Source organism: Centruroides vittatus, unplaced genomic scaffold (genome assembly GCF_030686945.1).
Source record: "Centruroides vittatus isolate TY-2023 unplaced genomic scaffold, ASM3068694v2 contig_874, whole genome shotgun sequence".
Classification (NCBI taxonomy): domain Eukaryota; kingdom Metazoa; phylum Arthropoda; class Arachnida; order Scorpiones; family Buthidae; genus Centruroides; species Centruroides vittatus.
In genome coordinates, this window is record NW_027122566.1 from 461,657 (window position 1) to 486,024 (window position 24,368).

The window sequence follows — 24,368 nt, forward strand, 5'->3', positions numbered from 1 at the left end:
ATTAAATTGTTTAATATGATTCATCTGAATCAGCTTCTTCAACAGCATAAGTGTATTACTTGCTATTTGCTTTTTTTTGGAATCAGTTGTTAAAATTTAAACAGTACCATTGTGCTTTCCAGCCTATCCTCAGGTGTCAAGACATCAATGTCAGAAAATGTATCAGGTTTGGCACTACATATTGTAAACCATGCTACTTCACACTAGCTCCTAATTCTTGTCCTCTGCAGGACAAATAATGCAATCATTCCCACTCCCTTTCACTCTACAAATATAACCATCCACTCTATTTGCACCTCAAGCAATCCCCCTTTGGTCCACATTTACTATTATCACCCTTCAAGTCTTTACAAAGAGGAAAGAAAATCTATTCTCTAATCCTATTCCCTCGTTTTTCACTAATTCAACAAGTTCTTTACTATTTATTTCCTTATGGATGTCAAGGAATGTCCATACTTTAACCACTCCCAATTCTGCCCTTTTTTATAAATCCATATTATCTCCATGCAACTTATCTTTTTCCCTTTTCTCATTTCAATATTAAAGTTTACTCCTGTTTCATTTATATATAACATATGTATTACTGCTACTGAAGTTAAATGCATAAATGCTAAATTATTTAAGTACTTGTTTCTAAATGATTGAACAGCAACGAAAATTATTAGAACACATTTTTTCCTATTTTCGTCCATTGAAAAACTAATCAGACACAAATTATAGTTTTCGTTGAAGCTTTTCGAAACGGCTTTTTTACAGTGTGATTTCCCAAAAAACACTTATATGTCATTATGTATTAAACACTTATCATATGTTTCAATAGCATTTATTATCCTATAATTTTTAATAACACCCAAGATAATATACGGCATTGTTGAACCGATACGTTTTTGTAGGCATTCTGTGATTATTCGCATTTGTTTAACAGTGTTCTGACACATTTCACTAAAAACTTGATCGTATTTAAATACACAATAATCATGTGCAGTAATTTTATACGCAATAATTCACTCGTTCTATGTAACAGAAATAATATGTATTTTAACAAGCTTATTTCAATGCTGTCGCGCATTCCAAACAATAGTTATATTACAATTCGTAGTATTTGTTAGAACTCTTTAATAATACTTTTTTTTTTTTAACTCTTTCCGCCCTGTGGGCACTAAGAGGGCCTTTTTTAGTAGGCCCATTATGGGTTCGGCCAGGCCCACAATGGGGCGACCGGGTGGTGAGGGACGGGGCCCGACATATCCGAACGGACCACTCCCTCGAAAAATTCCTGGGGATTATTCGACCCGTTCGGATTCGATCCCGGGTCCCCTCTTTAATAATACTGTGAATGATAATTGTTTATAATTTAAATTGTATATGTGTGAATTTCATATAAATTAGGATTCCTTCTGTAAAATACTTTAAAGCAGCGATTCTCAATCTTTTTAGCTCCGCGATCCCCAAATAGTAAATATAAATAAAATTAATATTTCGCGACCCCATCCAAAGGAATAATAACAGTAAGCCTTACTATTATTAATTTACTGTAATTATATATGTAAATTTTTTTTAATATATAATCGCATTGCACTAATTTTATATATTAATAAAACACCGACAGTATAAAAAATGTAATACAACTATTCCTATTATTTTATGTCGCTGCGTTTATAGCGATGAGTATAAACATGCATGTATGACGTACAGTACAGTACATACATGAGCAATTTACAAGTTCCAACTTGATGTGTACGTGCTATTTGTAATTTGATCCACGTACGGAGAAAATTTTAAATGAAAAACAAATGCAACTATCACATTAATTTCTTTTCTTGGGTGTACTATAGATTACTCCCTATGGAATTTCAGAACTTTGATTATATATTGAAACTCAGGGAACCGAGACGAGTTCAACGGTACCCTATTTTTGGACCGGAGACGAAAAATAAAAAAGTTGTCATACTTTTTCACTTACCATACTTTTTTAATGCACTCATGAAGACGGCACCATAGTTGCTAGTACTGCCATCTTGCGGTAAAATCTGCAAACCATGACGTCGGACTACGGTCATCTCCCGGAGGGTTAAACACGCGATACGAGAGCGGAGAGAGCGACGCGACTTCCGATCATCGCGCGATCGCCATTTCGGTTAATGTTACTTATGGCAGCGAACATGGCGGCCCGACTGACCTCTCGTATGGGCACCACCCAGGGCCGGATTATCGAATAGGCAAAGTAGACAAATGTCTAGGGCCCGTAACTCGGAGGGGTCCGGCTTCAGTGTAGAAGATTGCTCTGTTTCAAAACGAGTTAAAAATTATTTAAGAAATTCGATAGGACAGAAAAGGCTGTATTTAACAATTCCTACTAAGCTCCGCTCGACTAGCCACTATCTAAAAAATAATAATAATAATAATAATAATAAAGGTCAACAGCTAACCGTACGCCACGAGATCTCTCGCACCATCTAGAAATATTCCTAGGGCCGCATCTCGTGGTAGTACTGACGTATGGTTATGATTTATTTTCTAAATCTAAACTTCTACGTCGCGACATCGCATATTCGATATAGCATTCAAGTTGCTCGAGTGCGAAGATATTACAATTCAATAGTGTTTTATAAAAGAGTTAAAAAAAAGGGTGACACTACGGGGTGACACTACGATATCCGCACCGGGTGTCACCCATGCTAGCTACGCTAATGTCACATTATATAAGATTTGTTTAGAAGCAATTTATTTAAATGAGGCCCCAATTTAAATTTTGTCTAGGGCCCGCTAGAGGCTTAATCCGGCGCTGGCGCCACCACACGCCGCCATGTGCTAAACTAGTGATCGATTCACGGTAGTTCTTGAACAAAGTAAAAAAAGGGGGGAAACGTCTACTAAAGGCAATTTTAACGGCAAGCACGCGACTCCCGATCGCGATAGCGAGGCCGACTTAGCGGAGAGCGACGCGACTCCCTATCATCGCGCGATCGCCGAAAAAAGTATGATAACTTTTTTATTTTTCGTCTCCGGTCCAAAAGTAGGGTATCGTTGAACTCGTCTCGGTCCCCTGAGTTTCAATATATAATCAAAGTCCTGAAATTCCATAGGGAGTAATCTATAGTACACCCCTTTTCTTTACATGTGTACTTATTGTAAGTAAAACGTTTATAAGTTTATAATAAATGATTTTTTATTACAAAATGATTTCATTATTGTCTCGCGACCCCCAGATCGAGAAACGCAGCTTTAAAGAAATGATGAAAAGTTTTTTTCAATTACAGCGTAAATTTTCGGTGGAAGTGGTCGCCTTATTTCCGATTTTTTTATATATATATATATATATATATACTCTTTCCGCCCTGTGGGCACTAAGAGGGCCCATTATGGTTTCGGCCAGGCCCACAATGGGGTGACCGGGTGGTGAAAGACGAGGCCCAACATATCCGAACGGACCATCCCCCGAAAAATTCCTGGGGATTCCTTGATCCGTCCGGATCGATCCCGGGTCCCCCTGACGGTAGGCTCCCACCTTGACCGCTCGGCCATCCGGCCGTCATTTCCGGCGATTTATAACACATTCCATCTTATCAGAATTATAAAAAAAAAGTATGAATAACATTTATATAAGAAATAAGGTAAGTATTTTAAAATTTCTATTGGTTCAATATATAGCCTAATATTGATATTAGAACGGAAAAATATAAGATTATTCAAATTTATTTCGCTCTTGCGCCGCTATTATTCATGTGTGTACAAGAAAAACAGTGAGTTTCATCGTGGCATGCAATAAACCAAGACATGATTTTTTTTTAAACTCTTTCCGCCCTGTGGGCACTAAGAGGGCCTTTTTAGAAGGTCCATTATGGGTTCGGCCAGGCCCACAATGGGGCGACCGGGTGGTGAGGGACGGAGCCCGACATATCCGAACGCACCACCCCCCGAAAAATTCCTGGGGATTATTCGACCCGTTCGGATTCGATCCCGGGTAACTAAGACATGTTAATGATGGCATTAACATGAATAACGCTACTTAAAACTTTTTGACCTATGAAAATATCTTGAAAAATTTTAAACGTGATTGACGTCATCCGGTTTGGGCCAGGAGCCAACAGGCAGCCGACCCAAAACTTCTTTCCTAAATTCGTAAATTTCGTGTTTAAATTTGATCGTGTATTTGTACACTAGCGTTTTTCGGTATATTTGCCGTATCGCGATAACACGGTTTCGTTATTTATTAATACGGTACTTATAATTTAGAATAAAAATTTATATAATATTAATTTTACTTATTATTTTCTTGATATAAAAAAAAAAAAAAATACGAAATGTATAAACTTCATTGTGTCTTACTCGTAAGTATAAGTAGGGTTGCCATAATTGCCAAGCATTGATACGGGACGTTTATTTAAGTGTTAAGTTGTCAACCTATCACTCTGAGGAACCCTTGAACTTATACGGACGGGTCGAACCTCAGAAATTTTTCGGGAATAGTCCGTTCCGGATGTTCAGATCCCTTGCCTCATCGCTTCTGGCTGAACTCACGATAGGCTCACTAAACGGTCTTAGTGCCGACAGAGCACAGAGCTGAAAAAACTTAAAACATATCAACTTTAAGGAATCAAAATTTTTAGCATAATATTCATTAAATGTAACAAAAGCGTAAAATCGCCATTTTTATTTTCGAATCTCCGACGTTTGAATTGTAATACTTAGTTTGTGGATAAAGTACATAATTTTATTAATTGGAAATTAAAACGCAGAATTTCGAATTTTCAAATTATTTTAATTCTTATTGCTTCTCAGTAAAAGCACTGCAACGCATCTCGAAAACGAACTAGAAATCTTCGACGCTACGGGTGAAAAAACACATAACATCAGCCTTCTCTTAAATGTATTAAACACGATTCCACTCACATCAATTGAATCGGAAAGGGCATTCTCGGTAGCAAGACTTTTCAGTACTAAAATAAGAATCAGATTGAGTGATCGGAGGATCGACCATCTTCGCTTTTTAAAATCTTATTATAAAAATTTACAATAATAATTTGTAATATGTTTTATTTAAAAAACGAAAATTACCTTCTAAGTTAGAAGTTTGATCTAAGTTTATTTTTTTAAATATTCACTCAATTCAAAGCTTTTTTTTTTCTTTTTTGTTGTTGTATGCAGTTTCCAGCAAACTTTAATAAACTTTTTCTATTTGTGAAAATTTCTAAGTAATTCAAATGTAATTTTTAATATAATATTATATCTCACACAGCATTATTAATGTGATTTTGGAGGTTGCAAAGCATATTAAATTACTTTAAAAAATGAAAAATAATTATATCATTTGATTTCGATATTTTGTACATCTTAAAAATTATTCTATCCCAGGATTCTGGGAAACAGTTCCCTTTTTCCCAGAAATCCCGGGACATGAGAAACCCTAGTAACTAGCCATTCCTGTGCCCTGTGCAAGAATTTGTATTTAGGCCCCTTAATTAATTAGGTTTAGGAAAATAATAAAACAAATACATGCATTTTGGGTCTCCCTTCCAAGTGTGTCCTGTGCGAGTGCACCTGTCTAGTTACAGCACTGCATATATTCTCCTCAATAATTCATTTTAAAATATTGTATTATCTTTAAGATGGCAATCCTATATTGTTTCTGTTGGTAAACACACCAAACTCCCAATTATCCATGCATTGTTAAAATATTACAATTACTGTAAAGTATCATATGCTACGTTCAGCTCTTTTCTCCTTCAACTGTCGATTCTAAAGATGGAAGTGAGGTGAGTCATTAGTTATAGAATATTATTTTGCAATAGGCAAAGTTGGTGCTATAAACAAGAGATTTGAAAAAAAAAAAAAACAATCTTACTAATCCTAATATTAAAATACAGTAATTTGGAAAAAATGTAAGAATTATATACAGAAATGGAAATTTAAATTTCTACATGATATTTTTGAAAACAAAAGAAATCTACATTTTATATTTATTGACTAAATATACGTTTCAGCATATAAAACTTGGGACTCACACTTGCATCACATTGTAACAGAGTTGAGCTGTATATATACTGTAGTTCATTTAAAACCTCTAAATATTTTTTTTTTTTTATATAGTCTAGAGGACTATTTTGGATTATCTATGCTTTCTGTGCACACCTGTACACTAATTAGCAAGGATAATTGAGAATTTTAATGTATATCAGATTCAATAACTTTGTTTTTTTTATAGTACTTTAGAAAAATAAATTGATTTGAAACACAGCATACATTCTTTGATTAATATGTTACAGTATTACATGTAATTTCAAGTCATTTATTGATTGAAAATAAGTTAGAAACAGTATGTAATAGATTACAAAATATTTGGTTCAAGTATTAGTTGTCATCTGGTTCCAAATTAATATTACTTCCAAATTTTGCATACAACTGAACTTTCAGTTCTGACATAGTTTGCTTGATTGCTTCACAATTTGCTTGAATATTTGCCATTTCGGCATTTATTGATTCCTCGGTCTTATTTAGCATTTCTTCAGTTTGACTCTGTTCAAGATTAACAAATACCTCACCTAACATATATGTAATTATATGTTAAGGAAACATTTTACGTAAATAAATAATAAAAGATACAATATTTATATGAAATGTGCTCCAATACAACATAATTTTTTTTTAAAAAATTGTTTTGAACTGCCATAACCAATAACAAGGTAATTCTTCAGAATTTATACCAGAAGAGGTTGTTGGATTTTCTAAAGATGATATACATGAATGATAAAATTACAACAAAATCAGTTGGCATCCAATACATTGTTTTGATTAATTGGTCAATGTAATGCACCAGAATAACAAAGCTATATAGCTGATTTTAATTTGGCTGATTACATGAAAATCCAATGAACTTGAATATAATGAGCAAAATTGATGAGAAACAAGAAATGACAGTTACAAGAAATATATCTTAAGACTTAAGTTATGAAAAAATGAATTATATTTGAATTTGATACTTTAGTATCTATAAAATGCATTTATAATCAATATGGATACTTAAAAAAAACCTTTTTAAAATTAAACTTCAATAGAGAAAAAAGCTTCATGAATTTCATTATACATGATATTTTTGAAAATCATAAATTCTATCTTATAGATATGTTATAAAAATTCTACACATAAGACCATAGAAATATTTAACAACAAATAAAAGGATATGGAACTGTATCATTTTCGTCGAGCATTAAAAGTTCATCTTTTGCATCTTCTAAATTTTGTAATTCTTTCTAAACAAAAATATAAAAAAATACATAGGGTTTATTAGAAATTTAACTTGTATTTAATTACTACTACATAATCTTTCCATTAAAAACATTCAGATAGTATACAGTCACATCCATTAACAAATTATTCTATTAATTAATATTACTATGTATATCTATGTAAAAAAAAATACAAAAACATAAAACAAAAAGCAAAAACTTGATAACAAAAACCAATATGTCTCTTACAATTTAGTAAAGGAGTAAGCAATATTTATTATTGTATATTTTTCATTAGTATAAATAAATTCAAAAAAATATATTAATATACTGATAAAGAAAATTGCATTTTTAGATCAATCAAGATTGGCTGCATTCACCAAACAGCTATAATAGGGAAGAGGTATGGCAGTGATGACTGTTATGTAATGGTAACAAATCCTGCTAAACAATGAATTACAACTTACTATAAAAAGCTTTATCCTTTAATTATTATATATTTTTTCTTCTATCAATATAGCTACTATTAATGAGGACTTATCACACCATAATCAAAAAAGTAACCAGATTAGAACGTTTTATTCTTTTAATTAACTCCAAAATATACATTTTGTTGGAGTAAACAATTTTCATAATAATTGTAGTTTAAAATTTTCCATATATAGTTTTCTTCTTTCAAGTACAATTTTACAAATTAAATAATAGTTTAAAAAAAAGTTGAAGTTGTTTATCTTTTGTTCACATTTAAAATATTAAAAAGCAATAGATACTGATCATTTAAACTACATTATTAGTTGTCTATTAGTTGATTAATGTTCATCAATCTCTGAGTGAGTTATCAATAGTGTGTGATAAGTCCTAACAAGAGCTAATTATAGTACTCTAATAATTAATTAATAATAGTGGGATAAGAAGCATAGTAATTAAGTTATATTGATTTAATAATGTTACAATGAAACTCTATAAATTGGTATTGTAATCACTTCAAAAACAACTAGATACTCTCTATACCAACAAAAGTTTTAATAAACAAACATCTTGAACCTTTTAAAGACCATCATCGGGTTATTTCAAACGAAAATGACTGAGAAAACTTGAATTGTTTGTTTGAATTTTCTTGACCATTTTTATTCAGTGTAATAATGCGATGAAGGTCTTTAAAAGGTTCAAGATGTTTGTTTATTAAAACTTGCTGGTATAGAAAGTGTCAATTTGTTTCTGATTTAATAATTTTGATTTTTCATGGTAATTAATACAAAAACTTTTAGATTTATAGCTGAAATTATTATAATAATTAACTGCAATAATTTTATATTTTTTAAATCATATTTTTCTAAAGAAAACAAAAATATTTCAAATCTGTGTTATCCATCAATATTATACACTTTATAATATTCTATATTTTAAATTAAACTGTACTTGTTTTAATTTTAATTCATCACTAAGATCTTCAAGTCTGGCATTTTGACGAGCAAATTTGTTAATTTTTTGCTGATCTTCATAAGTAACTTGAATATCTGAATCCTAAAAAAATTACATAAATTTCAAGATTATATTTTACAATTATAATCAGTTTATTTTCAAAAACATAATATTCAATACAAATATCTTAAGATTAAAATATTAATTGTTTGTTTTCAAAATTGTTTTTAAATAAAAACACTAACACACAAACAAACAAGCAATTATTAATTGTGACATCGTCGCAATGCTGGGCTGCAATTTTTAATCGTAGTTCTTATTTATTTAATTTAAAATATATGCTCTCCACCTCAAATTAGTAATGTCTTACTCCATACATCATACTTTTCCTGTTAGAAATACAGTCATGCCGGTCATCTATCTAACTCCTTTCAGGGGAAGTTTCAAATTGAAATAATATGACTTCTAGTTAGCACAAGAAGTTCATTGGGGCCACCTGCCCCTAATCTTTCCGTATCTGGTCTTGACTTTCATTTATCTAACACCATTCTTGAGATTAAGGATGGACAGACAGATGTATAACAGTGGGAGTTTGTTTCTATAATTTTTTTCAAATTGCAGCCCAATAAAGGAAAGATGAATAAATTATTTTGGGAAGCTACTGAATGAGGAAAATCCAACAGTACTATACAAAGATAGAGAGACAATGAAGGAGTGGCAGCAGATACAGTCAAACCTGTTTTTATGCAATGGATAGGGACCGCATAAAAAAAAACGCATAAAAAAAATCGCACGAAACTTCATGAGTGGCTATAAAAAAATAGTTTTCGCAACACAATTAAAAAAATATTTTTTTTATGCGGTCAATAGGGACTGCATAAAAAAAGTCTCACATAGAAAATAACTCAAAACCGTACGAAATAGAATTTATTGACAACAGATGTCAGCACTTGACTGCATCGTCTCGTCTATCGTCTGTTTTACATATTTTTGTCCAGGTGGTGTTTTTTTGACTTAAAAAATAAATTATTTCATTTTTCGCATATTCATGCAATAATATTACTATAATAAGTTCATTTATGCTATAATAAGTTTATTTAGCTATAATAAGTCGACGTGAGACATGACAAATCGCACGAGACTAGTCGCCAACTATACCGCACAAATAAAAAATTGCACAAATAAAAAGACCGCATAAAAACAGGTTTGACTGTATAAGCAAGGAGGAGGTGGAAAGAGCACTTAGAAAAATAAAGAATGCAAGAAAAATAGGAGCTAATCAGATCTCAGCTAAGGTATGGAGATGTTTGGACAAAGAGAATGTTGATATTGTATGGGATCTTATTAAAAAGCTGTAGCAGCACGAGAAAATACCAAGAGAGTGGAGGAAAAATGTTTTTGTGCCATTTTATGAAGGAAAAGATGTGCAGGAATGTGGGAATTACAGAGAAATTAAATTAATGCTCCAATCAATGCAGATCTGAAAGAGAATTGTGGAAGGTAGGTTAAGGCAAGAGACAGCTATAGGTGAGGAAGTTTGGATTCATGCTAGGAAGAGGAACAGCAGATGCAATCTTTGCTCTAAAGCAGCTGATGGGAAGGTTCAGAGATGCAGGCATAACTGCACATGGTATTCATAGACCAGGAGAAAGCATATAACAAGGTACCTAGACAGGAGGTATGGAGATGTATGAAAGTAAAGGGAAGGGTGTACAGTACTATAAATTGCTCCCTATGGAATTTCGGGACTGAGTACATATTTGAACTCAGGGGGACCAAGACGAGTTCAACGATACCCTACTCTTAGACCAGAGACAAAAAATAAGAAAGTTATCATATTTACGATTTCTTGCCTTTCACAATGCATTCTACGCAATTTTAAAGTTTTCCACTAGGTGGCGTTTGACCGTTCAAGCTCCTGACAGACTCCTCCCAGAGGGGAGCCGTTGGTAGGCTGCCAAGTGTTTAGCATAACTAGTTATTGATTCAACGTAGTTATTGAACAAAAGAAAAAAAAAAGATGAATGTATACTGAACTACAAGCAGTGCGACCTAGTGGAAAACTCTAAAATGGCATAGGATGCATTGTGAAAGGCAAGAAATTGTAAATATCATAACTTTCTTATTTTTTATCCCTGGTCCAAAAGTAGGGTATCGTTGAACTCGTCTCAGTCCTGAGTTCAAATATATACTCAAAGTCCCGAAATTCCGTAGGGAGCAATCTATAGTATCCCCAAAGGGAATACCAGGAAAGTATGCCAGACTTATAAAGGAAATGTATGCAAGCAATGACTTAAGTAGAGTAGTGTAGGTGTGACAGACGGAGCCACTGTGAGAGGCAGACTGAACCTGGGTTCAGGCCTTAGCCCATTTCTGTTCGATTTGGTAATGGATGTATTGGCAGAAGACGTGAAGAGCAAGGCACTGTGGAACATGCTGTTTGTGGACAACATTGTGCTGTACAAAACATCACAAGATAAGGTAGAGAAGAATCTGGAGGAATGGAAAAAAGTACTGGGGAGAGAGACATGGAGATCTGCAGAATAAAGACAATATATGACATATGGTGGAGGGGATGAGAGTTATATACAACTCCAGAATGAAAAGTTAATAACAGCTTCCAAATTTAAGTATCTTGAATCATACATAGCAAGTAATGGAAGAATATAGTGCAGAAATACAATGAAGAGTTCTGAGTGGATGGCTGAACTGGAGAAAGATGAATGGGGTACTGTGTGATAAGAAAATAAGCTACAAAATGAAGGAAGATTATAAAACTATGGCAAGACCTGTACAGTGTGAGACGTGGACAATTACAAGAGCCCTAGAAAAGATGGAGACAGCAGATGAGAATACTGAGATGGATGTTTGGTGTGACAGAGGGCAGAATTAAGAATGATTACATAAAGTGGGTCCTATAATATAATGATGTAGGAAAGTAGATTAAGATGGTTTGGACCAGGGCTGTGGAGTTGGAGTCGGAAGGAATTTCTGGCCAGAGGAGTCAATCAGGAAAAATATGTTGGACTCTAACTCTGACTCCGGTATTTTAAATTTAATTTAGTTTTTTTATTTAAATGAAAGAAAATTTATTTTATATTTATTAATTTTTTAAAACGTTTTTGTGTTTTGTTATAATTCATTTATTTTAAATATAAAATGCAACAATTTAATTTATTAAATATGTATCAATAGTTTTTTTGTAGTATTTGTGTTTAGTAGTTAAATTATTTTGACCCAATTAAATTTGAATATTTTTAATTCATTCCTTTATTATCACTGCTGTAAATAAGTACTCTATTCTTCTGAATGAGCCAGACTAATTGATCAGAGTATATTTTTTCTTTTTTGAACAACGGGCTCTTTAGTTGGACTTTTCTGGAAAGGTGAAATTGAAGTGCGAATACGGTATAATAAAGATATGTAGATATAGAATTTTATCGCTCTCCCTTTTTTCTCTTATTAAATATTTGTAAAAAATATTTTTTTACACAAATAAATGTTAATGAAGTTATATTTAGTATTATATTAATGTAAGTCAAATATTAAAAATACTAACTATAAAAGTATTTGGGTAAATGACTGAAGCTCCTTTCAGAGTATAGAGTAAGGTGTGTCTTTGTGAATGCCTCTGCCCCTATAAAATGACTCAGTTTTTAATTTTGCCGGAGTTGGCCTACTAAAATTATCAAGAGTTGGTCGAGTGTTTTTTACCAACTCCGCAGCCCCGGTTCGCACACATGGAGAGAACATTGGAAAGAGGATTGGAAAGTTGGATATGATATGGAGGGGGAAGCAAGAATGACTAAAGCTAGAGAGAGGAAGCCCTGATAGATAAGGTGACCAACTTTTTACAATGAAAAGGAGAACACATAAATTAAGGAAAAAATATTGTAAATAAAAGAAACATTTTATTCATTGCAACAATAATAATCTCTACTGCATGTGTATGCGCCGTGTTGTGTTTCGGTACGAAGTAAACAAAGCTACTTGCATGCAGTGCACTCTTTCAAGATCGCCTGTGCAGAGCACATGCTTTTCATAATCACATTTTGCTGCACTGTACTGAGCCTTAATGAACAGTCATGTCAAATACAAACACATCACATTACATTACATGCAACGGATCGGCTCGGCATCAATCAAATATGGAGATTTACAGATTAGTCTTCAAATATCAAAAAGGAGGGCATTTTCGTGAGAGGACAGGACTTACAAAAGGAGGACGGTTGGTCACTTTATGATAGAAAGAAATGGAGAAGACAGATTAAAGATGTAAATGCCGATCCCATTTTAAAGGTAGGAAAAGCTAGTACAAAGAATAAAATAATAATTAAATTTGTAAATGGATAGAATTCATAACGTGTTTTCTCGAATAAGATAGATGTTCATTTATACTATACATCGACAGAGGGCAAAACACCCACATCCAGGGTGGCACATTAATATTTTTACAAATAGTTAAAATTATATATTCACGATTAACTAAGTACACATAATCGCCGGAGTGATTTCTTCCGACATTTTTACAATATAAATATTCTCTTAATAATTAAACTTATTCGTAACCATATAAAATGGCAAAAAAAAAAAAAAACTCACAGCATGGAAGGAACCCGAAGGAACAGTGGTGGCCGCCATATTTACATAAAAATCTCGGCCAACAGATGGCGCGGTGAAAATGGCATTTACGTGATCCGACGGTGGTAAAATTGCTCGGCTTTTACGATTAAAAAACAAAATGAGTACAGTAGCCTTACAAACAAAATTGTTTATTTTGGGTAAATAAATTGCATTTCGAAATGTTTATTACCGAAATGTTTGATTTTTTTCTAAATATAATTATTTACATTTCAGGTTTATATTGCGTTGTTCTCATTCAAGGAAATAGAGTGTCCGAATTAAGCGATAGGTAATTTTACTATTTTTAATTTTATTAATATTCTTAGACATTCAATAAAATAATCATCAGAAATATAAATTGTAGTCTCCTGAGTTCAGTTTATATATATATTATCTTAAGAAGACATTTTTCATTGTAAACTTTGATAATTTAACTACAATTCATCAAAACATATTTTAATTATTAAATATAGATTTAAAACTGTGTGAGACGATGCATATTTAAATAATCCTGATTTAAAATTGGTAGTATTATAGAAGGTGTTTAGCAGTGGTTCCTAAAGTGGGTGCGAGCAAAGTAAATCTAGGGGATGAAAAGATGCAAGGAGGTAGCAGCTGGAGGCAGAATCCTACCAAACTGTGACTGTAGGCGAAAGTTTGGATCACTGACAAACCTTTACCTTTTGTCTGTTAAAACGGCTAAGAAGAAACATTTTGGGGGAACGAATGGGCTTCCAGATGTGAAGAATAATGGCTATGTTTAGCAGAGTCGACAGTTGTAACTGAGCAAAAGTGTTTTAATCGATAGCTGTTATGTAGTTACTTCTGCTGGTTGATGAGTGATGTATGCGTTGGAACAAAAAGCAGCCATCATTGGTCAGTTTCAGGTAGTGATAGCTAGCATAAATGAAAGACGCTACTAAATGGGACATCAAAATACCAAACATGTTCCGAAACAGCGTTACTGTAGAGGATATTCAGCAGAAAAATACTTGACAGATCTGGAACTGTTGATTCTGCTGAATGCAGCCAATGTTTGGTAAGGATACAAAATGTGAGGTTTGTAAAAAGCTTTTCTAAGAACACTTACAAGTCTCTTGCATGAGAAAAAACGAGTTGGGACATTGGGTATAAGTTTATGGAACAAAGGGGCTTCGTCTTGAAAAAGTTTGGGAATTATTGATGTATAGTATTTGGGTTGGTGACAAAAAATTCCATGTGTTTTGTAAATGTCTATCATATATGTTGCTTTTTAAAAAAAAATTGAGTGAGAAAGTCATGCTATATACCTGCTGTAGTACTACCTTAAAATTTAATACCATTTACAAGAATACTTAGTATCAGTAATAAATTTTAATTTATATTTAATGAGGATATTATATTAAGCATGTCCTCTATAAATAGGTATAAATTAATATCAAAGTATTAAAATATTTTTTATAGTAATAATGTGTCACAAAATATTTAATTCTATTAAATGAAATCATTTATCTTTTGCAATATGGTAATTAGATAGTATTTTTCTGTAATTTAACATAATTTCTCTCTATATTTTTAAGAAAATTTCTGTATTGTTCCTTTAAATAATTTACATAAACACATCAAATAACCTTACATACATCAGCACACAGCTTAATACTTCGACAAACACTTTAATTAAACTCTAGCTAATGTTTTTGGCTCTTTTTGAAGGCCATCATTAGGTTATTACTTATAGAAATTACTTTCTTTCAAATATAATATAATTAGAACATTGATTACCATACATGAAATCAATTTCAAACTATGTTTCATATTGCCATTGGTTGAAAATAAATTACATAAAACAATTTAAATAACTGTTATATTATTATCAACAAAATCAATAAGATAAAATAAATAAAATAGGATAAAATCATCCTATAATATTAAAGTCCTTCAGGTTCACTCTAGTTATTTAAAAATATTGTAAAGTATTTACTGTACAGGTACAGTGTCACTCCAGGCCCTGGAATTGTTGCTCTCTTTCATATGAATTAATATCAAGTTATGAAAATCAATCACAGATACAAAAACAGCTTTCATTTGGGAAATGCTATTAATCTTAAAACATAAACTGATTAATCCACCAATACTTAAAATTTCAGATTATTGGTTCTATACAAAAATTACTCAATGAATACTCTATTTGCCCACCTTATTACATTTCCAAAACTTTTTTGAGTAACTCATATTTGGCATTATTGCAACACTTTATTTATAAACTGTTGGTGTAAAAATTGGGTTCTTTTTTGTTAACGGGATGCTGGTTATAAATAACAGTAATCTGATGCACGATACCATTGTCCAAGCTGCTCTGCTAAGACTGTCATGTTTAACTATTTAGCCCACGTGACTGTGCTGGCTTCAAGTAGCCCATTTGACTGTTCATGGAGTACTTGATGTTATAGTTTTAGGGGATGTGGGGGCTTTTCCCCACTTGGGTGCTGAAAATGTGTGATAGCAACCACCAAACCACATGATTACATGCAAAGTGTGTAGAATAGGCAGTATACTGATACATATTGAAAACTGATCTTTGGAGGTGAATATCTTCCAAAGGGTCAACAATTCTGTGGGTGGTGCGAAATCCCTCATTCGGGGCTTGAATCTTATCATATCAGCTGGTGTCCCATTAACAGAAAAGTACCAAAAATTGTTGTACTTATTTGTTTTTATAGTCTTTAATTTTAATTTTTATTTTGTATTTTTCAAACTAGAAAAAAAATTATATGTGTAATTTTAAATGTATATTCAAATTTTTGTGTTCTTGCACACGCTTTTGTTCTATTTGAAAAGCCATTTGTCCTAAAAAGACATTTTGTAATATCAAAAACATTAGAATTATGCTTCTTTGAATAGGCTTTTATAGTTTGTGTTTTTTTTTCTGATCATTTTCATACCCAAAAATGAAATTTCTTTTACTGATAATCCTTAAAATAAATTGCTGTAAATGGTATAAGCACCAAAAAAATATTTATTTGTTAATTCATTAAAAAAATCTGATGGATTAACAAGTTAAATCTGTATTGAGTTATTGTCAAGTACTTAATACATATGCAGGTGATAAATTTAAAATATAATGTTGATTATCAGAATGTTAATCATCTGAACCAGCTCCAATAAAAAAAATGTCACCATGTAAACTTGAAAAAGTTTACATGGTGACATTTTTTTTATACTTGTTTCCATCATGTAATAACATGTTTATTTTTTATTCTTTATATAAATGTGAAAATTATTGCTGAAGCTATATGAAACAATTAGGTAAGTTCAAAATAAATTTAATATACTGATATACTATACATCATTATTTCAATATTTATTGGAATCAGATACACATTATTTTCTGAATCAGTTATCTGATGATGATGATTTTTATGTTAAAATAGTAACTGCTTAAAAATATAACTATATGTACACTAATTTAATTATGATTTTACTTTGTTTTATATAATTTGGATAATTTTATGCATGTTTGATTATCCAACTAATTTTATTAACAAAACTTTTGTGGGTTCAATTAGTTCAGATAGGCAATGCTTTATTGTTCATCTGCTGGTAGCATAAGAAAGTTCCTGAAAATATTTTTATTTTCTAAAATTGGTTATGTATAAGGAAATTAAATTTCTCTTACATGTCCTTCAAAGTAATGTCCTTGAGCAGCAACACATTTTTCCAGTGTTCATACATATCAGAGCATCTCGGGAAGACATCTTTCTTACTTGGTACAGGACCAATGCAGATCCAAGGGATGGCTGCATGGGCATAAGCTGTCTTTGCTGACACAAAAAAAGAATTTTAATTTATTTGTTTGAACCTCAAGACATTCCTTTTAAAAACATTAATGATGATAAACACACTCCAACAACCTCAGAACACAGCAAAAATTTAATAACTATAGTGTTTTTGATGGTTTTCAATGAATTTCTTCAAGTAGAATATACAATGGAATGCCAACATTCTAGAAAATAAATATTTAAACATAGTGATAGGATCGTTAACCAATCATAAAAAGAATGCACGACTACAAACTAATTTAAAAATAAGACAAATAATAACATAACAAATAAAGTAAAATTAATACTAAAGAAATATACAATTAATACAAAAATGAAGAAAATAATAAATAAAGTAACAAACCAAAGGGTCCATTTACTTTACCAAACAAGTAAAAATCATATGGTGCAAGATCCAGGCAGTTCCAATGCAGTGATGTTATGTTTCATTAGATACCATTTGACCAAAACTGACCAATAGGCATTAGCATGAAGGAATAACTAGAACTTATGTTCCTGTTTGTTGCATATTTTATGTCTCATTGATCCATTAAGTAGTGAAGAATTTCCACACATGCTTTTTTAATTTATTGTTCATCTCTCAGGAATAAATTCAAAGTGGACAATGCCATGCATATTAAAAAAGATTACTAACATCACTTTTCCCCTTGATCTATTTTGCAGGTGCTTTGTACTTCATTATGATGATGATGATTTCCACTCAGTAGATTGCATGTTTGACTAGGGATCATACAGAAAACACCATCTCTTGTCCCATGATGATGATCCCCAAAATTTTCTCTGTCAACCATATCAATAAGGTCACCTGCCAAACTCATCCATGTTTCTTGTTGTTCATCTGTCCAAATCTTTGGTATCATATGCAGGGAAACACAACATACATTCAGTTGTTAATATAAGATATCATGATAAAGGCCATGAAAAATTCCAACTACAGAAGCAATTTTGTCAATAATTGTGTGTCTGTGATATCTCACATCGGCCTGTACATGTGTTCTCATCAATCATCAATATTTTGGGGAAACTAGTGTACAGATTATTGGTGACACTTTCCTGCCCTTCATGGAAGCACACTACTCAGATTCACTGTACACTTTATTTCACTCACTGTATGTTTAATGTTTCTACTGGTGTTTTGTTCAATAAAACATAAAATTTGATGTTAGTGCATTGTTCCTGAAATGACATTCTACTGCTAGAATCTATTTGTGAAGAGTAGCAATGAATCCCTCTGTGGATTGTTAATTACTCTCTGTGGATTGTTTTTTCACTTGTCAATGGCACATGCACAGTAACAAGATAGTGTGATAATACCTCCCAAAGAATGTTACTATATGCTATGATTTTTTTTTACTTACTCAGTTTTATGCTGCATTATTCTGAGCATTTTCAGAATTATTTTTTATGACTGTTACAATTATTTTGCTTTTGGATCTCGATTTATATTTTTCAAAATTTTTTTTACTAATTTGACTAATCAACAACTTAATTCTTATGATACAATCAATGTTGTTAGGAAAGTCTTGTTCTGTTGTTAGATTTGAGAAAGAATGTGACGAAGAGTTATCAAGTATAAAATTCCTAAAATATGTTAAATTTTTATAGGTGTAGCTCAAAATTTATAGTAGACTATGGAATATGATTTGTTGTATCATTTCTTAAGATATAAAAAGCACAATAAAATTTAAACAGATTTCAGACAATTAAATTTTGAAGTCTAGATATGTGAAATATACAAGTATAATCCAATCAGATGTACTGTACATGAAAAAATTTGGGAAAGGACTATCAATCACAATAATAGCCTATGAGAAAAAAAAATCTGATACTCCTTATGAAAAAGAAAAATAGTACAGTACAGTCCCAAGTCCCCTAGGCAGGAATGAATCAAGGGGCTAGAGGAGCAAATTGAAAAATTTGTGGCTGGTTCTGTTTCCAGCCATCACTGCCTATTAGCTACAGTTTAAGTGTAAAAGTAAGTGACAGTAGCCTAAGTTTACATGATAAAAGTGAAAACACATATTATATGTACTGCATATACACTGAATATAGACACTACTGACTAAGCTAAGGGGCTAAGCCAACTCATAGCCCCTGTAGCTATGGGTCTGGTATAGTATGATCTTACGATAGATATATTTAATTTGTATATCATTTCAGTTGTAGAATATATGTGTGACTGAAGTAGTGATACTGTTTTAGTTATTCATATTTTAAAATTAGAACAATATAAGTAATATTTTATACTAAATTTTCCTAAAAAGTTTTATGAGGAAAAGAGATTACTCAAAAAACAACAATAGAAACATAAAAAAAACCATCATGAATAATTCATCAACTTTAACTTTAACTAGGTCAAAATTATTGTTTGTAATTAACTTTTTAAATACTTATATTTGTTACAATAATGATATAAAAATAAATTTGTTTATTTTAGAAGAACATGTATAAATTTATGTGCATTTTTTTAAAATGAATTATTCATTTTACGTCATTTAGACCAATGGTTCCCAAACTTATTATGCCCACGGATCCTTTCTCATAGCAAAAAGTTGACCTCGAACTTCCAAGTGAAATAATTCTACACAACTACGTAATAACAAAATTACAGAATTAACTTTGATGTCTTGAATGGTGAATGGTGATGCAAAAATAAAATATAAATAAAATATTTTGATATTTAAAGTAGTATTTATTGATGAAATTACTAGCTTAAGCTTGCCCATTTTTGAAAAATGGGTATAATAAAGTGTAAACAAAAAAAAATGTATAATTTCTTTCTAATTGGGTTATATATTACATTACAAAAATATAAAATTTATTATTTATGTATCTATTCTTTATGATATGGTATAGTTTAATAATGACTACCAATTTATATATCACTATTTATTTTTAACTTTCATAATGATGAAAATGGGTCACAATTATTTTACTTTTTATTAAATCTTTCATGGACCTCCTGATGTCCATACACCCCCAAATAAATTTTAATTTTCCACAGACCCCATCAGCAGTTCTAAGGACCCCAGGGGTCCATAGGAACCACTTTGGGAAACAGTGATCAAGACAGAAGAATCTATGTTTCTGATGTGTAAATTTTAATTTCTTTAAAGTTAGTCAATATTATTCTAAATTAAAATATATTAAATAAAATAATCAAATATGTTATATAGATAGTCATAATAAATGAAATAATAATTCAGAAATAAATAACAATTAGAAGACAAGCAAATAACCTTCATAAATTATGGAAAACCAATTTAATTAGACAAATATTTTTGACCTCCTTCTTGCTTCATGTTATGTTATAAACCAAAATATGATTTTCTGCTAAAAGAATGCATAGGTATTTGATTATTTTATATTATACACTCCGAAATTTAAAAATTTTGTAAGAATTGTTTACGAAGGTTTGCTGGAATTTGTAAAGGTATCTGCTTGTCTTCTAGTATTTTTATTCCAGTTTATGAAAAGTTTTAAATAACTATTTTAATTTATTTGCTTCATTTTTTAAACTTTACAGTGTAGAAATCCATTTTATATAAATTACAATAACATTTACATATTTAATATTTTTAATTATGTACTAATTTTCAAATTAGAATACAGTAGTGAAATAAATCAATGTTACAATGAATGAAACAATTCCATTATTCTTTTGTATGGCTTAATGATTATTATCCATGCAATCCTTATAAGGAAGCTCATTGTCTGTTGAATGCATAAAATAATTATAATTATTTATAATTTCAATACTTGGTACAGTTCAGACAGTTCTATCTCAAGTATGTTGTTTTTACCATGTTACTTATTTTATAATTACTGTACATCTATACGAATTGCTAATAAAAATAAAATAAAAGAAATGTTGAAGAAATGTAATGTCTGAGATGATCCCTTCTAAATTACATATGGAGCAATTGATATGTCTTTTATTGTGACTTTGGTCATCCAGGCTGTGCAACATTTTTACTTTTGTTTTAGCAATTTCTTATGAGTTTTATATATAGGAAATTACAATAATTAATATAAAGCAATATAAAAAAACCCTGAGAATTGTTGATTGACAATAACTTAATTGGGTTTTTAAATTACCTTATATTGAAAATTTTAAAATTAAAATAATAATAAATAAAATATTTCAAATTCAATAACAACAAATACTTTGATGTTAATTAATTAAACTAAATGTTTAAACATATAGCTAAAATTTATTAAATGAATATATAAAAGATAATTAAAACAAATTAATAATCATTAATACTTCAAAAACTGTTTAATGAACTTATAAACATTGCATTTTAAAAATGCAAATTATCAAAAATAGAAGTAATTTATTCAGTTATGTCAAAATAATAAAATAAATCTATGCATTTGTAAGCTTAAATGGTAAATGTTAAATAATAATTTTTAAAGAGAAATTTATTGAAATATAACATATTTCTTATTAAATTGAGTAAGTGCATAATTTTCCTTGATATTTTTTGTTATTAAAGAACCAAAGCATAAGATTCAAATTATTAAAATGTCTGATTTTCTTAATTACTGGTAATAAAATTAATCAAGCATCTGTACTATTAATACATAAATCAGACAAGAAAGAAATCTCTTTAAATTGTAGAAATCCAATTTATTCCAACAATAATGTTTTTAAAACTTTTAGTAAAAAAAAATTTTTTTTTGTAAAGAACAAAGGATAAAAAAATTATTCCAAAGTATATCACATACCCAAATCACAAACAGAATATAAAAGAATATATATTTTGGAGATGATGCTTTTAGCTTCATCTCCAAAATAAATATTCTTTCAAGTCTATGTGTAGTCTTAAAATTATCTTTTAAGATGTATATTCTATAAATTATATATTCTTTTAAAGTGTATAACTTGTATATCTCATTTTTATTTTAGAGATGAAGCTAAAAGCTTCATTTCCAAAATTAGATTTACAAGTTTAAGCTTTACAACGTGAAAAAGCCTTTGGAACATTACATTATAGATAATTATTCCATAGAAAATTTGATAGAAATAGCTAAGGAGTTCTTGATTAGCAATGTCAAACAAATAATAACACTTAATAGAAAGTTGGAAGTTTAGTGAATCTCTGGATATAAATTCTGCATAATGTTAAAGTTATATTAGTATTTATTAATGATCTGATTTTCTTTTAACTTTTACTTTAATGTAAATTCAACTTTTATACTAATATATGAGTGTATGTTTGCATGTCTTAGATATTAATTAGTTAGAATGGAATTATATTACTAAGGTAATATTATTAAAAATATTTTATGAAATAATGTTTCAACAAACTTCTGCTGTTTTATTTCTAAGCTTGAAATTGTATGACGTATAACTGAAAGAGAAATTTTAAAAAATGTCGGTATTAGAAGAAATTCTGTAATTTAAATGAGGTGTGTTTATTGTCTCATTTTTATAATTTAAAGAATTTTAATCAGAATATTATCAGTGTCAGAATATTGTGGTCTTACGCCATATTTTTTTTGTATATTTTTTATATATATGTATATATTCCTCTGTCCCTTTATTTCTCTACCCTTTGTTCCCTGCTCTCTTTCTTCTGGAAACTTCTCTCAGTGGGTGGCAACGAACTGGTTATAAGACAAAGAAAAAGGGATAGCCTGCAGGGGCTAAAAGAGTGATAGACTGGCCACACAGTTTGGGCCGAGACGACGAGCTGTGAGGACGTGTTTAGTGAGGTCTCCAGGAATTTCGCGCCGACGGGAGCACGAAGGAGGCAGCAGACCGAACGTTACGGAATCTAGAGAAGAACTCTAGAAATCTGATTAAAAGGCTCTTCTGGAAGTCTATCGGAAGAACACGAAGTGGAAAACTCGAACATTACGATCGTCGAATCTCGTATCGTCCAAGAAGGCCTGAGTTGTAGCCACCATCACGAGTTCACTAGCTAAGTTTGGGTACCCGTTCTTGTCTTGTTCTGTCCTATTTTCTACATCTTCTCTTTCCCTCTCTAGCATAAGTAGTTTTAAGTAATTAGTTATAAGTTTCTTTTTCGTGCCCCTTCTGTAACGCATCGCGTACATCAATTCTTTTGTCGCGAGTTTTTCGACTACGATTCTGCCGAGTTTTAAGTGATTTTGTAAAAGGAGTGTCGGAATACAAACGTGTATCGAGAATCCTGTATAATTTAACAAACGCGGGTGAAAATTAAAATAAAGTTGTTAAAATTTCCTTTATCCTCTCGTCGGACTTATTTTTCACCACGTGCGTTTTACACAATATCCTGTAATGTTAATAAATTTTTAAAATTTATATTTAATAAAATATATTATCATCATAATTATTTTATTCATATATTTGTTATTTTTAATGTATATTATTAATTGATCCAAATACATATCTTAAAATGCAAATGAAATTTGAAATGTTAAACATCAATAATTTAAATTTGAAATGCACATCAAACTATTATTCATGATGTGCATTTCAAATGTGTGCTTGTTTTAAGGCATTTTACAGATTAATCTTATAGTATAATCGAGATGGATTGATAATAATGATGATAATAAGTGCAGAGCCCAATGGTTAGGAGTTGAAAGTTGAAATTTGATACACAGGATACGTCATGAGAATGTACACTAAGAAGGGATTTTTCGAAATTCCCTCCATGAGGGAAAGGGTTAAAGAAATTTGATAGAAAAAGTGAGAAAGGTGTTTTGCAATAGTGCTTTTTAAAATCTATATTTAATAAAATATATTACATTTCAAGTATGAAATATAATGTGCATTGTATTATATAAAAAGTGTTTATTCTGATTTTTAAATTTGTAACAAATTAATGAACGACTTATCCGAAAGGTGCCATATTTAAATTTACCTCTGGTGCCAAATGTTTAGCCAATGGCCCTTTTCTAAATTATTTTAATTTTACTTAATCTGATAATTTAATAAGTAACTTAAAAGTTTATTAATTATAATAATTATTTAATTAGTTCATCTAGTATTATTTGCCATAGTATTCAACAATAGAAAACAGCCAGTCTAGAAATGAAGTAATAAGTGCAAGAAATCGGTTTAAACTACAGTACTGTATATAGTGTTGAGGGCAAGATTAAAACAAACATTTAACATGTTAAGAGTAAATGTCTTAGAATAAATTTAAATTAAATTATCATATAACTGTTGCGCTGATGTTTTTATTGGAATGACATGGCTTTTAACCATTATCTGTTACATCAGTTCATGGTTACTAACAATCTAAATAAAATTCAAACATATCATTAGTAACATAATTAT

The 24,368-nt window shown here is 30.7% G+C and overlaps 2 protein-coding genes across 2 annotated transcripts in view; one reads left to right on the forward strand and one right to left on the reverse strand.

Annotated features, from left to right (window-relative positions):
• Nucleotides 1-6,268: 6,268 nt before the first annotated feature.
• Pfdn4 (prefoldin subunit 4) lies at nucleotides 6,269-13,341 on the reverse strand. Its single transcript, XM_067279428.1, has 4 exons — nucleotides 13,251-13,341; nucleotides 8,646-8,750; nucleotides 7,179-7,250; nucleotides 6,269-6,549 (listed from the first exon to the last, which is right to left on the reverse strand). The coding sequence occupies exons 1-4, from the start codon at nucleotides 13,287-13,289 to the stop codon at nucleotides 6,352-6,354; spliced, it is 414 nt and encodes a 137-aa protein (XP_067135529.1). The 5' UTR covers nucleotides 13,290-13,341; the 3' UTR covers nucleotides 6,269-6,351.
• Tmx3 (Thioredoxin-related transmembrane protein 3) overlaps nucleotides 13,291-24,368 on the forward strand; it is a 39,376-nt gene continuing 28,298 nt past the window's right edge. Inside the window, exons 1-2 of the mRNA XM_067279427.1 lie at nucleotides 13,291-13,429; nucleotides 13,506-13,560. Of these exons, the coding sequence (XP_067135528.1) occupies nucleotides 13,390-13,429; nucleotides 13,506-13,560 (95 nt within the window). The 5' untranslated portion in view covers nucleotides 13,291-13,389. The remainder of the gene's footprint in view (nucleotides 13,430-13,505; nucleotides 13,561-24,368) is intronic.

Bases quoted from the DNA above. Each gene is read 5' to 3' on its own strand.
- Pfdn4 (XM_067279428.1), bottom strand. From the start codon at position 13,289: ATGGCGGCCACCACTGTTCCTTCGGGTTCCTTCCATGCT. The intron at 7,251-8,645 runs GTACAGTTTAAT...ATTTTTGTTTAG, and splicing joins ATGAATTAAAATTAAAACAA to AAAGAATTACAAAATTTAGA. The intron at 6,550-7,178 runs CCTTTTATTTGT...ATAATTACATAT, and splicing joins AAAATGATACAGTTCCATAT to ATGTTAGGTGAGGTATTTGT.